At 48.6% G+C, this 15,093-nt stretch overlaps 7 protein-coding genes across 7 annotated transcripts; 3 read left to right on the forward strand and 4 right to left on the reverse strand.

The window, feature by feature from the left end:
• Positions 1-26: 26 nt before the first annotated feature.
• On the reverse strand, positions 27-589 carry BCR38DRAFT_472345 (uncharacterized protein; the record flags this gene model as incomplete). The annotated part of the gene is made up of 3 exons (XM_040862908.1): positions 27-166; positions 201-450; positions 500-589. 3 exons carry the CDS (start codon positions 587-589, stop codon positions 27-29), a joined length of 480 nt encoding a protein of 159 aa, XP_040719193.1.
• Positions 590-2,961: 2,372 nt separating this feature from the next.
• Positions 2,962-3,599, reverse strand: BCR38DRAFT_309362 (uncharacterized protein; the record flags this gene model as incomplete). Its single annotated transcript, XM_040854644.1, has 2 exons — positions 2,962-3,219; positions 3,303-3,599. Coding segments are annotated over 2 exons (555 nt in total), but the record flags the coding sequence as incomplete, so codon positions are not given.
• Positions 3,600-4,096: 497 nt separating this feature from the next.
• Positions 4,097-4,472, reverse strand: BCR38DRAFT_140998 (uncharacterized protein). Its single transcript, XM_040853635.1, has 2 exons — positions 4,414-4,472; positions 4,097-4,333 (listed from the first exon to the last, which is right to left on the reverse strand). The coding sequence occupies exon 2, from the start codon at positions 4,315-4,317 to the stop codon at positions 4,144-4,146; it is 174 nt and encodes a 57-aa protein (XP_040719195.1). The 5' UTR covers positions 4,318-4,333; positions 4,414-4,472; the 3' UTR covers positions 4,097-4,143.
• Positions 4,473-6,857: 2,385 nt separating this feature from the next.
• BCR38DRAFT_482380 (uncharacterized protein) lies at positions 6,858-7,532 on the forward strand (the record flags this gene model as incomplete). The annotated part of the gene is made up of 1 exon (XM_040863495.1): positions 6,858-7,532. One exon carries the CDS (start codon positions 6,858-6,860, stop codon positions 7,530-7,532), a length of 675 nt encoding a protein of 224 aa, XP_040719196.1.
• A 577-nt stretch (positions 7,533-8,109) lies between these two features.
• Positions 8,110-9,073, forward strand: BCR38DRAFT_386810 (S-adenosyl-L-methionine-dependent methyltransferase; the record flags this gene model as incomplete). Its single annotated transcript, XM_040857490.1, has 1 exon — positions 8,110-9,073. The coding sequence occupies one exon, from the start codon at positions 8,110-8,112 to the stop codon at positions 9,025-9,027; it is 918 nt and encodes a 305-aa protein (XP_040719197.1). The 3' UTR covers positions 9,028-9,073.
• A 7-nt stretch (positions 9,074-9,080) lies between these two features.
• Positions 9,081-11,584, reverse strand: BCR38DRAFT_424659 (uncharacterized protein). Its single transcript, XM_040859676.1, has 6 exons — positions 11,497-11,584; positions 10,800-11,439; positions 10,671-10,743; positions 10,110-10,614; positions 9,882-10,053; positions 9,081-9,808 (listed from the first exon to the last, which is right to left on the reverse strand). The coding sequence occupies exons 1-6, from the start codon at positions 11,520-11,522 to the stop codon at positions 9,095-9,097; spliced, it is 2,130 nt and encodes a 709-aa protein (XP_040719198.1). The 5' UTR covers positions 11,523-11,584; the 3' UTR covers positions 9,081-9,094.
• Positions 11,585-12,684: 1,100 nt separating this feature from the next.
• On the forward strand, positions 12,685-13,759 carry BCR38DRAFT_482383 (uncharacterized protein; the record flags this gene model as incomplete). Its single annotated transcript, XM_040863496.1, has 2 exons — positions 12,685-13,558; positions 13,650-13,759. The coding sequence occupies 2 exons, from the start codon at positions 12,685-12,687 to the stop codon at positions 13,757-13,759; spliced, it is 984 nt and encodes a 327-aa protein (XP_040719199.1).
• Positions 13,760-15,093: the final 1,334 nt, after the last annotated feature.

Raw genomic sequence — 15,093 nt, forward strand, 5'->3', positions numbered from 1 at the left:
ATAAGTGTAAGGGCCCCCTCAAGTACTCACGATGCTACTGCTTCCGCAGGTCTCTCGCCTAGCCCTAAATCGTCCTCTCCCTCCGCGTACTTGTCTTCGTCTTCGTTTTCCTCATCGTAATCTTCCACTCGTTCTCGTCGTTGTCCTCCGATTCTTCGTCCCAATTCTAATGTAATCTTTGATCAGACCTGCGTTATTACCTTGAAAGGCGTCCGCACCTCTCCTCAAATACGTCTCGTGGACGACAAAATTTGATGGTTCGTCATAGTTCCCCTCGTGCTCCATACATTTGTCCCAATCTTGACCATTCTCTGTGTGATGACCTGGAGGACCATCTTGATACAAATGGTAATGATAGAACCACTCGATCAATTCTGGACACGACCACAGCACTTGGCCCAACTCTGACCACTTATACACGATGCAATTGGGATCCACCACGACACCGTGCTACCGCTGCACCAAGGTTTTCCGATACTTTTGAAATAACCGAACCTACCACCTGTAAGCCACGATCTCGGCCCTCTCCTACTCGATGAAGTGCACCAGTCTCGTCATCACCCGTGTTTGCAGAACAGACGACTGCCATGTACCTGGCTTATTCCAGTTCCTTGTCCCATGCCTTCTCGTGATTTTACTCGATATCCTCGGACCATTTCCTGGCCATGGCATCAATTTTGTTGAGCCTTTGATCGATCCAATGGAGAATAGAGGGCGCGAAAGCAGGGCTCGAGATCCTTGTTTGGCTTGAGCTGCTCGGGCTCACCAGCCTTGGTGCCACATGTATACACTGCTGATCGAACTCGGGCAGAGCCAGGTCGATCCAGTTTGCTTACGCGCATCCAGTTGTTCCACATATCCTCCGTGCTGGCTTTCCTGGCTGAAATGAAATGAATGACAGTATAACCGATACTACGAAGGGGACTACCTACGGTTAAATAGACTGCAAGTATGACCTTGAGGACCAAATTTTTATGGCTTGATCATACAGGCTATTCAACAAATCTAACAATTTGTTGAGGCATCCTCGCCAATTGCGAAGGTTTGGCCCTATAACCAGAACCTGATGCTTTCCCTGCAGACACCGGAAGCGACCAGCGCCGATTCTGACGCTGTAGCGGGGCCTCGGAAGCACCTTTAGACTTTTTTTCGAGCTAATTTGGCTTCCTATGCCCTTTATACCACTTGCCTTGGCGGCTGTTGATCTTCCCTGGAGCAGGATCAGGTCCTTTTGCGCCACGTCAGACCTCTTTTCCCTGCAGCAGTGCTCATGCCGTCACTTCGCCCGAAGCCGAACGCCATGATATCTTTCACCACGTTGCCGTTTGGGTTCGTTCACAGCAAACCCGTGCTATACAGGTGCTGTGTCCGAACTCTTCAGGATGAAAGCATCGACGCTGCGCTGATTCAAGATAACCCTCTCGATCCACGCCGCTGAAAGCTTCTTGGCGTGCCAGCTTCTGCGCCACCAACAAGCCACCGGGAAAAAGTTTTGAGCAGTCTTAGACTTCATAAACATGATCAGATATGCTTGCCCTTTAGGTCAGGGATAAAAAGGACTAACTAGGTTTCTAGATCAACGCCACTTAGCTCCTTTTAATTTGGACTCTTCTGAACCACTTCGGCGTTCATGCAATCATCGTCGCGGAAAGCCGGCACCTCTCGATGCTTTTTCGCCCGACGCCATTATGATTATCTTTTTTTTCGACAATGCTCGCTCCTCGTTGCTGGTATCGTTGGCGTCCCTCGCAACGTAAGATGCCGTTTTTCCTCCTGAGCCGCCTGTTCAAGGTTGGGATTGCCACAAGGGGCGCACTTATTGCCAGGGTATCATCACTATTTTGGGCTATGCGTCTTCTAGGGTCTGTCTTTGGGGTCCTGGCCTGTAGGGGAAGGGGGAAGGGAGTTTTTGGTTAAAGACCCTTCTTCACCCAAGTCGGGTCTGGTTTGGAGTCGAGGCGTTTAAAGTCTCCCTTGTTCTTCTTACAGCCAGTGCTCGTGCGGATCGAGTCCGTTAACCAGAGGTTTGAAGACTCTCATAATGTCAAAGTTCCAGCTGTCTAGGCCTTGCCCACCTACTCTCCGAAGACCGAGGCCGCATCAAGACCATTCTCAGTAAAAGATGGCACTGGGCAGGAACTGCAGCCCAATCTGGGCGATGGAAGTAAAAGTCGACTTTATAACGGCATAAACTATATTATCCGGGTGCGCCAGCGTTTCAGCAACCATGTTCGGGATGGCATCGCATAGGTCGCAGATAGACTGGCACTTTTTACGAGTTCATCTGTTGCCAGTCTTTTTCTTTAATTGCCACCTCGTATCAATTTTGCTTCCGACTGTTTGGCCTAACATGGCCTCGTAGCTCATCAATACGTTGTGTGGTTTCTTATTGGTCTTCACCCACCACTCGGTCGGTATCTTGTATCACGCCATTTCGGCTTGGTGCTCCGTAGAGCTCCTACTGTTACCTTTTGATATTGTATGCGATTCAGACCAATTCCATAGCAGACTTGGTATAACGAGGCAATTATATTTATACGCTCTCAAGGCATCACTCTACCTGACCGCCCTGGGAGTGGGGTTGAATAATATGCTAATTGGTCATTTAGTCATCTGATCCCTCGAGCTACATTGCGACTGTGAAGGAATATTTAAGTAACGATTATTGCATCCTCAAGATACACCATCCTGAGTACCCACAGTCTGCCTCATTCATATTGTACGTTAGAGTTTAAGAGCGGTTAGAGAACTTGAAAGACATTTACTTCCCACTATAACTAAGCCCTTTGATAGTAATATATGTCCCCACAAAGCTGGAATTGAGCCAAACCATTGTTTCTTTATTATTGTGTCATGACCTTATAAAGTAGCGGCCAAAATTCAAGGTTGTTGGCGAAATCTCCGCTGGATAATTGTTTCCTATGAATGAAGATACCCCCATTGGTTTGCCATTAGAGTCATTCAGCACCGTCTCCAAGCGTACTGCCACTCCTCCGTAACACTCTCCCTCGTTCCTTTCCCAAAGTACCCAGTCTGCGTTCCATTGACACCCCCTAGAAGCGCAACCCGGAAGTTAATATTCAAAAGCCCGGCGTAGCCCCTAGAATCAGTGCATGGCGACCAAATCTCGCCACCATCCGGAACCCTGATATGTATTGCGGCGTATCGATCAATGGTGGAATTGCCGACATTATTCGAGACGGAAACATGTTGTGTGCGCTGCTCGCTTGTTAGTTGTTGTCCGTCGATTCGCATATTGTCCAAACAGAAACGAGATAAGCAAGGGGGAAAGAGAAACGCACCGTATACGCAGCATTTTGACTAAAATAAGTCGTCAAATAATACTCCAACGTCGCCCCCCGACTCAATATCAAGTGGCCCGTTGTCCAAACATTCTTAACGGCGAACTGCCAGCCCGGGTCGACTCCCACGCCCTGCAGGTGCAGTTGGCAAAACGTGGTGCTTTGTTGGAACCCTGGGTACCGGGCTTCGAAGGCTCGCATTTGTAGGACGGGCTCGTCCCAGTCGTTATTGAATGTCACGGTGGTGTGGCTCGATGGGCAGCCTGTGCCGCTGGAGGAGGTGGAGATAATTCTGGGGCCCGAGTCTTGGTCGTGCCGCGTGAGGAGGGGGGCTGGGGAAGAGGTTGCGGCTGTTAGGAAGGAGAAGAGCGAGAAAAGGACTGAGATGTACATCGTCGGTGGCGGCGGATGTGCGAAGGAAGGACAAGATTTGCGGTGTGCGTCCACTTCGAATCGCCAGGATAACTTCGGAGACGCGGAAACTAGCATGATATAGTACTCGATTTTTTCGCAATAGGGTATAATTGCGAGTAATCCGTCCAGTACCTAGCCTCAATTGATACTGTAAGTCTCTCCTCCGTTGACGGCCTGGGCCGAGAATTCTCAGCTTCTAGTTGGTCCAAATGAGCCCGGACTTGCAACACAACTGGGTTACGATTATTTATCCATATTACCCCAAGCCCCGACTGCAACCGAATCCGTGGGACAGTATATTGTCGTTGCATCGATGCACATCAAATTTAAGGATTCATACTCCGTTATCGCCAAATAATTGGTTTTTACAGAAATAGAATGTTTGAGAAGGTGTAATTGAGGACATTACTCGGTATTTAGTGGGTTACTAAAAGTTCAAACGAAGTTCTAGATGCACGTACTTAACCCAGGCCACCGGCTTCAAGCGAAACAGTAGTGGCTTCTTCTCCCATGGCACGTACACCTTCCCCTTCCAGTTACGTATTTCTTGGCAACGCTCGAGATCAAAATTATAGATAGTACTTGCCAGGAGTAGACGCATCTCGTGGTACGCTGTACTATGGCAATTGTAAGTTGGTGCATTTCATCACGAGGTCATTGATGACGCATGAGGTAGGAGTGCAGAGAGGGGACCCACGGTTTGGATGTATCCCGGCTGTCACTGGCATACTCAGGGTCGTATGCACCTGATATTACGCGTTGGACTTGGCATGGTCATCTCTGTCCGTGGTGACATGGAATGGACGTTGTTCTTTGGTGGCCCAAAGAAGCGCCTATCCTCGTTGTTTTCCTTCCTGCCCTTATATAAATGACGGCCTACCGATGCGAATACAGGAGTGAGTATTCTGATGCGCAATCACTTTTATGAAACGAACTTTTCTTTCTGCTAATCGCGATGGACTTCAAGTGGTGCAAGCTGTGTATTGGTTTTGTTTCCATACAACGCAAGGCCCTGGCTTGAATTTTGAGATGAGAGCAAAAGATGAAGGGCGGAGAATGACAAGTGCCCGGTCAGTTCGGCTGTGTCATGGTGTCATCGGAACTGTGCTTAGGCTATCAAGCATATCATGAGGTTTTACGCGTGAGAGTTTGGATTCGTGGAAATGGGGGAGACCGATCGTGTAAATGTGCGATGCTCGGTTCGGGTCATATTTCTAGAAATGAGTAGTCGACCAGGTATAAACGGGCCTACTTATGCTACGGTAGCAAAACACGCTGAGGCATTTGCAGTTCGTGTCAGAACTTATAACTACCAAAAATACCTCATTCTACAGCGAGTGGGTCCCTCGTCTTTTGACGGTCAATTTGGTCCAACAGTTCGCACCGCAGAGGCTGACTCAGGACAACTCGGGAATTGCTGAGTTTCAGAGTAGCTTCGGGCCTTAGGCTCTTCAGTCTCTAACGTCTTGTGCATACAGTACCATCAATTAACTGTAAGTGATAACAGGTTTCCAGATCCCTCATGAAGCAGAAGTCTCAACTAGTAGTTGAGACAATTGCATGTGAGATGTAAAGGAATGCACTATGCGCGGACCCCAGGCTATTGTCAGTAGAGCATTTGTGCTTTCCTTGTTTTTCCAATTTACCTACTGGCACTTTCACTATGGGAAAAATATTCCTGGTTCCCCGGTCACACTCAAGTTCGGGTTCAGGTTCCCTCGGTTGCAAACCTTGATGCTTGATCTTCGACTACCCAATCCCCCTCGTTAATTTGGTCGGTGCTATCTCATCATCGTTGGAAAAATTATTTGTATGTGCTGGTCAGTCGGAGACCAGGAGACAAGATGCCTAACAATATGCCCGACAAGGTGAGTCCAATTAGAGACTGCAGGGATCTGACTTCAGTGCTAATGGATCTTGACAGAAGTCAGTCAACTTTCTCAGCTTGCCGCCTGGGATGTGCCACACAATCTACCGCCTAGTCCTTGTGGGTCGGAAGGGGCCCTGGTCTATCCCCATCTGACGTTGTCCTCGCCAGAGCCAACACGCTCATGTTGAGCTGTTGATAATCTTCTGCGCTTATAACAAGTTTGAAATCGACATTCGTCGGGACGAAAATGCCGTCAGTTACTGATCCGTATGTATGAGGGCCTTAAAGACAACGTCAAGTATTTCAACGATATCACTGCCCTTCGCAGCAGCACACCCAGGAGGAAGCGACTGGAACGACGCCAAGGAGGTAGAGGTTGAATGTATCAACATACTTGAACTCAGGGCATATAATGGAGACACATGCATGATCGAATTGTACGGACAAAAAACGATCAATTACGTCATTTACACCTTGTTTCACCTGGCGAAACAATGTGGTCGAGCCGATAACTACGCTCTACCTGTCTGGAGCCTGTTTCCCAGAAATGGACACTGGTTTTATTATTGGCTTGATACTCCAGACGTCAATAAGTATATTTTAAAGCGATCGAGAGGCAATTTGACTCCATGTATGCCGGCCAGATCTCGAGATTGAACACTACAGCACATGCACATCCTTCAAAAACCGCAACTAGCATGTGCTGAGAGGCGGTAGCTATGGAAGCTATTCTGTTAGGGATCCCGGGAAATTATGGGTTTTTATAGAAGACCTGTAATTAAGAAGAGAATCCCGCGTCGTCAGATGTGCTTGCTAGACAGATCATGGGATTGATCAATGTAGCATATGAACATTTCACACTGCATCTGACGTATCTTTGCTCACACTACGTGCACTATAACGCCATTGCTATACGGAACACTCTCGTCTTAAGCAGAATTCTCCTATCTACAAATGATTCGGCGAGTAAGGTCGTGATTGCATATTCTAATGCTTAACACGTTATACCGACAGGGAAAGGCGCATGGTGGCCTATAAACACATGCAAGAGCAAGCCTAAACCATGGCCACCAACAACGCGTCAAGACATGACACATTCAAGATGCTTAAAAGCGCCTCCACGAGCAATTCAAGATGCTTAAAAGCGCCTCCACGAGCAATTCCATTAAGGGCTTCCTTCATTTTCCAAGTCACTCGCTCATATCAAGTCCACAGCAAGCATATTTCCTAATCACCAACTTGGGCAAAGCCTCCTTCACTCGCTTGTCACAATGGTTTCCGTTCGCTGTTCCCTCCTCTCGATGCAAACCTACGTCCTCCTCACCAGCGCATTCCCCATCCCGTACCATTTTAGTCCTACCAGTGATGCCACACAAGCCGTAAACCCAGTCGTCACCCGCACGATAACCGGCGAAGGTGCGGTAACCATTAACATTTACGGCAACAACACGAAAGTCGAGCTCGTCGAAGAAAAAACCCAAACTCCGCCGAGCCGCAGGTCCCTCAACCTTGGTGTTGGTGGCAGTGAATCGAATACCGAAGCCGCGTACGAACGTATATCTACACCTGAACTTGTTGAATACCCACCGGTCCGTCGCCACGGTGAATCAAGACGATACTCTATATCGCCTCCGGAAATGGTTGCCAACAATAAAGACAACAATCTTCACCCCATCACGAGAAGAAGCAATGGGACAGAAACGGCGGCAACCAAGATCCTGGTCCCAGATGGTGTCGGTGCCGGTGCGGAGCTGCTTTCCGAAACTCAAACTCTGAACCGCACGAGTGTGACGTCAGCTTCGAGCGACTCAAGCTCAAGCTCTCCAAGTGTGGAGAAGCTATTAGAGCTTCAACAATTAGACCAGGATGAGACTTCGCAAGATACGACGATTCAATTCAAGATTTTTGGGTTGTCGACTTTGGTTTTGGATATGAGCCATCATTGACAATAAGGGGAAGCCCGCAAACGGCATGCTGGTTGAGAGATGCAGATATTTTGTGTGTGCTTTCACAATTTGTACTTACTCTATGGATTCGATGGGTGGTTCGTGGGCTCGTGGTTATGGGTAGGCTTTGTGGCATCCCTTCCCGCGTCTTACGTACATTATCTCCAGCACCTCGATGTCAAGTATGGTGAGTTACTTTCGGACGAATCTAGAAAAAATCGTGTGCATACTTCAAAGAAGCTCCAACCTGTCCAAGCTTGTACCGTCCGATATTGACTGGCTGATAATGTTGTCATTGGTTTACAAATACTCGAAGTATATAAAACAAGTTCATCTGGGCAACCCTAAAACAGTGCACTGACTCGAGATTATCGGGATGGTGAACTAACCTCCACTTCCCGCCGGCGTTGAATCTTCCGGCCTCCTCCTCAAAACCAGAGCGCAGTTCTTTGGGATTTCAGAATCAATCCGATCAACGCGCTCTTTGTATTATAACAACCCCTTTGTAGTACAGCAACACCATCACTCATTCCCGGGAAACATGTCGTCCTCAGAAAAGAACCCTAGCACAACGTCAATGACGAGTACCAGCAATGGCGGCAAAGGTAAAATCACCCTAACGGGTGCCCAAGAAACCCTCTTCATCACGCTCCTCAGTCGCGCCAATGACGCCCTGTCGCCACACTCCATCCTCAACGACCAAGACGCCGTGCGGGTCGTAACCCTCGTACGTGAAAACGGGTACGACTTCTCGCGTGCCGAGCATCACGTATTCGGCCTCAGCTGGCTCAGTGGTTGGTCCGCCTTGCTCATTTCGTTCCGCGCGAGGGTTTTGGATCGTTACACGGAGCAGTTTCTTGCTCAACACCCAACTGGAAAGGGAGATGGAGTGACCATCTTGCATTTGGCTTGTGGATTGGATGCTCGCAGTCGCCGCGTGAAGTGGAGGGGGGACGGGAATCTGTTTGTTGATGTGGACAAAAGCGATGTTGTTAAGCTGCGGCGGCAGATGGGGCTGGATCCCGAGCCAAGCAGCGGTAAGCACAGTGGAAAGTACCAGCTGTTGGACCCGAATATTACTGAAGACGGGTGGTTGGAAAAGTCCGGAATCCCACGGAATAAGCCCGTGCTAGTGATTATGGAGGGCTTGACTATGTATCTCACTCCGGAGGAGAATTATACCTTGATACGGGGGATTGTGAAGTACTTCCAGAAGGGAGGGGAGATCAGGTTTGATGTCTCCGGGTCGGTGACCAAGTTCATTTCGAATAGGGGAGGGGTTTTGAAGGTCATGGGCACGAGTCTCAGATCGGCGCTGAATGATCCGCGGGCGTGGGAGAGGAACGTGCCTGGGTTGAGGTTTAAAGATTGGATGACGATGGTAGATTTTTTGGATTTGGGAAATCCGCCGTGGATCTTGAGGCTGGCGTTGCGGGTGTTATTTGCTTTCATACCACTTTCGTGGTTTGGAAACATTTATGGGTTTACATTTTAGTTTGTGTGCATGTAGGGGAAGCGTTCTAGCGTAAAGGTATATATTCATCCTGTGTGGAATGTTGATCTCACATGTACGTTCGTAATAAAGTATTGGAATGTAGTTCACATAAGTGTATGAAATGCACAGTCAGTTGTTTCGTTTGATTTGAGTCCACCTGCGCCGCATTCAGCGCATGCCTATTCGCCGACTGGAGTTCCACTTCCCCATCCGGATTCAACGATTTCAACATCGCCGGGTCATCAAAGTTCCAATCCTCGCCTTCCCATGAGTCTCCATCGTGAGTAGAACCCTGCGAGTCGTCATCAAGAACAATGAAGTTTTCAGGAGCGTTCACGGAGGTTTCATCAACATCAGGAGGCTGTTGTACGTCCTCGACTTGGATGCCATTCTTCCTCTTTCCTGCATCCGCCCGCGCATATTGGTCGAACCCGGCGAGAAACTCTGAAGCATCGCGACCATCCTCACCGAGGTGTATACTATTGCTTCCTCTATTGTAGTACAGGGGTATGGTCCGCGAGTCATAGGCGACTATCTTCCTTTTGGTCTTGTGGCGCTTGCTCCGTCGCTCGATAGTCAGGGACGTATTGTCTCCACATCCCACTAGAGTCAGCGTAAAGTACCACCACCCTTTCGTCGGTTGGCCGAGGTAGAGTATGTCGTAGCACTTGTTGCAGTGCATGTTGTCAGCATTGTTTCCGTCGTCAAAGAAGGGATCGCAGACGATTTTGAGCTCGTCACGACCTGTGACGTTTATTTTAAGATCTTTGATCTGCCTCCGCTAGGCGTAGTATGAAGTCAGTCTCTAAGCAAGCGACTGGATAAAAGTGCTTCTACAAGTAGGATACACGCACCTTGCTCATAAGAAACATTGCTCTGTCGTCCCATTCGTTTTCCGCGTTGCTGTTACCACGCGTTGCGTGCTGCCGCATCTGGAGACCAAATGCAGCACCCCGCCGCATGAACTGATCTACCGTCAGGGGGCGGGCAATGGCATATGCGGCACCCATGGCAATCTTCACTGAGCTATGCGGATAGAGGTCAGCATGCCGATGTGGTGTTTCTCGGGGCCAAGAACTCACTCATACTGCACCATGATGTCATCAGTAAAGACTGGGTCCGGAAGCCCACTTGATTGACACAGATCTCTCAGCTGACTTTGAAGACCTTCATGTTTCGATGTGCCTCCCGCCACGATCACCCTTGGCTGGGCTCTTTGCCGCCGGTGCCTGCCTTTATTAATTTCTCCGTCTGCTTCGTGTCTGTCGTTCTGGGATCTGTACATCTTCGCAAGTTGCTGTATCTTCTCAGTGGCAAGCGCCAGTGGCTCTTTCAGTGCTTCATTGAAACATGATGTGATTTTTTCGGGACTCAGAAACACCTGCCAGGGAGTGCCGGTCTGTCCTATCACTTCGAGGTCAAAGTTATCCGGTTGGCCAGGACCGAGTCCACTCTTCTGCCGGTTGAAATCGTCGAGGATGGATTGCTTGGCCTTGGCTGATAGGGTTTCGCCAGGGGCTTGTTGGATCAGTTCCAGGCAGGTTTCGCCGATGAGGTATTCCCATTGCTCACTGCCACCACCCCTTCCTGTTCGATGACATTAAAAAGGAGGAAGGGTGGAAGGGCGCAAGGGGGATAGCTACCATCGGGTTTACCTATGAGATAAAAGCTTTGAGTATTACCTCTACCATAAACAATGTTGAAGACACACGTGTTCTGAGAAATAGTCAGTTTCTGGTGTTGGTCTGTGGAGGACAAAGGCAGTGTCGTACCATGTTGTGGCCCCCAAAGTCCAAAACCAACACAACATCGTGGTGAATGTGATCCCGATTTTCCACCAAGTGATTGCGGTGGTCGATGTCGGTGCACAAAAAGTGGGCAAGTGCTTCCGTCTCCGTGATGAAGAAGATATCTTCCGACGGATGATGGAAGGCTTCAGCAACAATGCCCCTGTACAGGTCCTCGAAGTCGAGCTCCCATTGAGATGGGATGGAGAGTCCGATACTCATGACTCGGAGGCGCATGACGCCGCATACTTCATTGACCCGCCGGAACAACCTGGAAAACAGGTCCATCAGACCTTGCTTCAAGCGGTCCAGAAACTTTTGGTCGTTTCTCCGACGCATCAATGGCTCGGCGAGTCGGTATTGCTCAATGAACTCGTCGGACCCATCCACAAGGGGGTAGAACGCATATTTCAGGGAAATGGACTCTCGTCTCGGGTTCACTTTTTCCCCCATGTATATAGGTCCGTCTTCGTCGAAAGGATATCCCGTGGATGAGAAGTCACCTTTGTCGAATCGGCTCGTGAAGTTTTTCTTGTCTCTATTCTCCACATTGAACCCCTTTTTAAGTGCTAAACACCAAAGGTAGGCGCGGGTACTCGTGCTTCCGAAGTCGATGCCGAGAGTTCTAGGCGTAGCACATAGTTAGTTAGTATCATCAGATGTTGTACCATGGAAGATTTACGCCTCTTTTTCCTTTTCCCACGACATGGTGAGACTGGGAGCCGCAAGCCCACGGTTTTCTCAACGGAGTTGAGAAGATTCGATATGCTATGATGTGCATCGTAATAACACGAGATATACAGAGGTGACAAGTGATTTATATACAGTTACATGCAAAAGTAATAGCATGAAACAGCATGTCCAAAGCACCGTTCTGTTGAGGATGCACGGTTTGTGTAACCTTCCATTTCGCGGGCTGAGAACGTTGGTCTTTGAAGTGGGGTATCTATCATGTTGCGCAGATTGCGCTTCATCCAAAGCGATACTATCATATCAGTAAGTACCCAAAGGTAGCTGTGCCGAAGACTTGAGTTGGATCATATACACGTTTTCAAGTCACGAGTTTCGTACCAGGACGTTACCAATACATCTGAAAAGCGTCTAGGATACTGCGAAAATTTCCGCGACGGATTTTATCATGGTTCAACAATGTCTCCCCTGCTCATCTAACACCGTTCTCTAAACCTTGCACCTCAGGTGCAAATCGGATGCTGTTCCGGTTTCCGCGGCAGTGTCGATTGGTAGGGCACTAGGGTTGGTGATGAAATGAAGGTGGCTGAACTAGTAGGCACATCACATCCCTGTTCATGGATTTCCATGCTGTAGGCTGTCGAAATATATCAGTTGTCACTTTACGCACCGAAATCTTGCGTGCTAAAATTCATGACCCCAGACCCAAGAGTGGTTGAAGTATGTGAATCCCAAATACAGACCTGGAGAGGAGTCCTGGTGTGCTTCGTCGATCAATAACCACAACGAACCCGTCCACAAATTGGAAGTTCATTCGTAACAGAGATCGGATAGGCCGTTGCATATGTTGCTGATTTTGTAAAACAATAGATGCAGGAACCCATGTCGATTGCCATTTTGCCTGGTTTGCATGAGGTGTTTGGACCCCAGTATCCCATGACAACACACCATGCGGGACAAGCATGGGTGTTTGGATGAAGATATGCGATGATTTGATACTCTCTCAGCCTCGACTACCATGTCCAATCAATCGAGCTCTACCCCATGAATTTCGAAATCAAGAGCAGCCCCTGGAATCATGATTTCTTTCAATCCACGCTCATCCATTTCCTCTCCTCTGCATACCAGTAACAGCTCACTCTTTCGTGTCCGGCACTACTCGTAACTTCCTTGCGTTTACATGGGTACCAAAAATTTTGCAGCAGCATTCAACCATGGAACCGCAGAAGAGGCAGCATACCAAAGAGGCCAGGCTGAGCTGAGCCATATTATGCGGTCGTGGACGGCAACTAAGAACGATCTACTCGAAAACATCCTCGGAGCCATTAGGCAGTACAAAGCTGAGTGCGAGGAGCTGTTGCTTCAACGAGCCCAGAGAATCCAAGAGATATCCGCTTCTTTCCCACATGTTGGCGAGGCTCTTCAACAGGAATGCAAGATCCCGCATGCCGACAACAACGGCATTTTTGATACTCATGGTATCATCTTCTCGTTTAGACCCGATGAGAACAGAAACAGCTTGCCGGCGTTGTCCACAACCCCTATTTCGTCTTCGTCAGATAACGCGAATCCTAAGGCAAGTTGTCCTCGTCTCAGTTCGGTCTTCCACTCTGACCTGGCGAAGTTGTCTCCTCTTACCCCGATTCTTCAACCCGAAACCTCGGAGAAGTTTCAGTCCAACGCTTTGCCTCCCCAATCCAAATCCTCTCGGCGCAGTGCTGCCAAGACACGTCACGACGCATCACGCAAAGTTCTCCGTCCCAGACAATCAGCCACCAATCCCAAGTCGAACACCGCTCTATCTCAACCAGCCTTCGAAACCCAACAACCCCCCATCAAGACATCCGAAGTATCCAAAGGCAACTACTGGATCTTGGGGTACCCCACCCGGTCCAGCAGCGCCTTGTACATAATGCGATGCCCATCCGAGACGTGCGAGCATCCTGTGTTCTCCAAACACCCGCTGTGCCAGAATAGGGCGGCGAATCATTTACGGGAGTGCGGTCAACCGTTTAAAGATAAGAGAGATATGGTGAAACGATATGCCCGACTGGGTAAGTGACGCTTTCCATCGATATTTGATGCCTATGTGGGCAATTGGAAGATGAATAGAACGTATTTGCTAACCTGACACATTCAATACAGTTGTACCGGACCGGAAAGGGAGAGAAGTTAGGCGGCCTTGGGCGAGGGAACATAATCGGAAGTTGCTGGCAAGTAATGAGCTGCATCTTCAGGAGGAGAACCTAGAATAAGAGAGTTTTAAAGTACCCTGTTCATAGATGGAATCCATGCGAATTTCTTAGCACTGCCTAAATGATGAATGGAAGGCACCATGTGCAATTACAAGTGTGGCAAGCACGACTATGAGATGAAAATGAGGAAATTCTAAATCCATCCATTCACCAAGTACTCATTTGATTAGATCCAACTTCAAGTGCGCTAAGAGCTCATCCAATGATAATCCTCTAGTAATGGTATTCTCGTCTGGCACTGGCCTTCCTGTGATCAAGATAAAACACATTTTGTGATCAAACACAACATATGTGCATTGGACCCTAGGCCATCATTACATGAGAGAGGGCCAAAAGGCCACAATCCATCCGGTCCTGTGGAGTTACTTGAGCATTTCACTTTCGTTGCCTTGCTGGCAAGGTGTCCGTTTTCAACTTTCGCTCAGCTTAACTGCGTTGTCCACCACTGATCAATCTGCCAACTACCATTCCCTATCACCCTTTCGGGAACATGCTTTCGGGAACATGTCAGACCTTCTAACTAACAACATGTCCACATTCTGCAGCGAGCGAGTCCCTCATATTTTGACGGTCATTTGGTTTAATAGAACACCATCCTACCGGTAACCAAATTAAGAGTGCATACAGCATAAGTACTTCAGCTTCGCTTACGCGATGAAGCGCTTAAACGACCTTGTCCACAGTTAAGCTGTTGTGGGCAATACATAATGCAGAGAGACGTGTATTAGGGCAAGGACGGGGGATGTTCGGGTGTGTATGTACAGCAGGCTGCGGACTTAAAGCGAAGGAAGGGCTAGAATTGTCAGTCGCAGGTAGTCCGTGAGTGGCCACTGCCACTTGGCTTCAGCCCATCAGCACTAGCCTATATCACATCACAATACATCCATCTCTATGTGTGCCCCAACAAAATAGAGCAGAGCGCTTTAGCACTGAAGGCGCCGAAGGCGGTCAACAGCTATAACTTCTCCTCACAAGCCGATTTAACCAGTACATAGAAGATCCAGTGGTTTTTGTAAGGAACCCGTTCAGTACTTCTAGGCGGAAGGTATTAGACTAGCTATATATTTTTGCGGGTGGGTAGCCCTATTATTAGTTTTGTACTCCCCGAGTACATAGTGAAGCAGGTCGCCGAGGGTATTTTTGATGTCATTAATAACGCTTGTTGCAGGACCCGCCCAGAAACATATTGTACTTCAGAGGGCTGAAGCTCTCTGTGTCGTATTGATTTATTGATTGCTATGTCTGCTCTACGCGTTGTGCTGTGTTCGTTGGTGGAAGTGCTCTTATTCTCTATGTAGAAGGAAGGACAGACCCACTAAGTACACTTGCCGTTA

The sequence above is a fragment of the Pseudomassariella vexata genome (genome assembly GCF_002105095.1).
Source record: "Pseudomassariella vexata strain CBS 129021 chromosome Unknown BCR38scaffold_3, whole genome shotgun sequence".
In the NCBI taxonomy this organism is placed as follows: domain Eukaryota; kingdom Fungi; phylum Ascomycota; class Sordariomycetes; order Amphisphaeriales; family Pseudomassariaceae; genus Pseudomassariella; species Pseudomassariella vexata.

Bases quoted from the DNA above. Each gene is read 5' to 3' on its own strand.
- BCR38DRAFT_424659 (XM_040859676.1), bottom strand. From the start codon at position 11,522: ATGTCGTGGGAAAAGGAAAAAGAGGC. The intron at 10,744-10,799 runs GTACGACACTGC...ACTATTTCTCAG, and splicing joins ACTTTGGGGGCCACAACATG to AACACGTGTGTCTTCAACAT. The intron at 9,809-9,881 runs GTGCGTGTATCC...TACTACGCCTAG, and splicing joins CAATGTTTCTTATGAGCAAG to CGGAGGCAGATCAAAGATCT.
- BCR38DRAFT_140998 (XM_040853635.1), bottom strand. From the start codon at position 4,317: ATGCGTCTACTCCTGGCAAGTACTATCTATAATTTTGATCTCGAGCGT.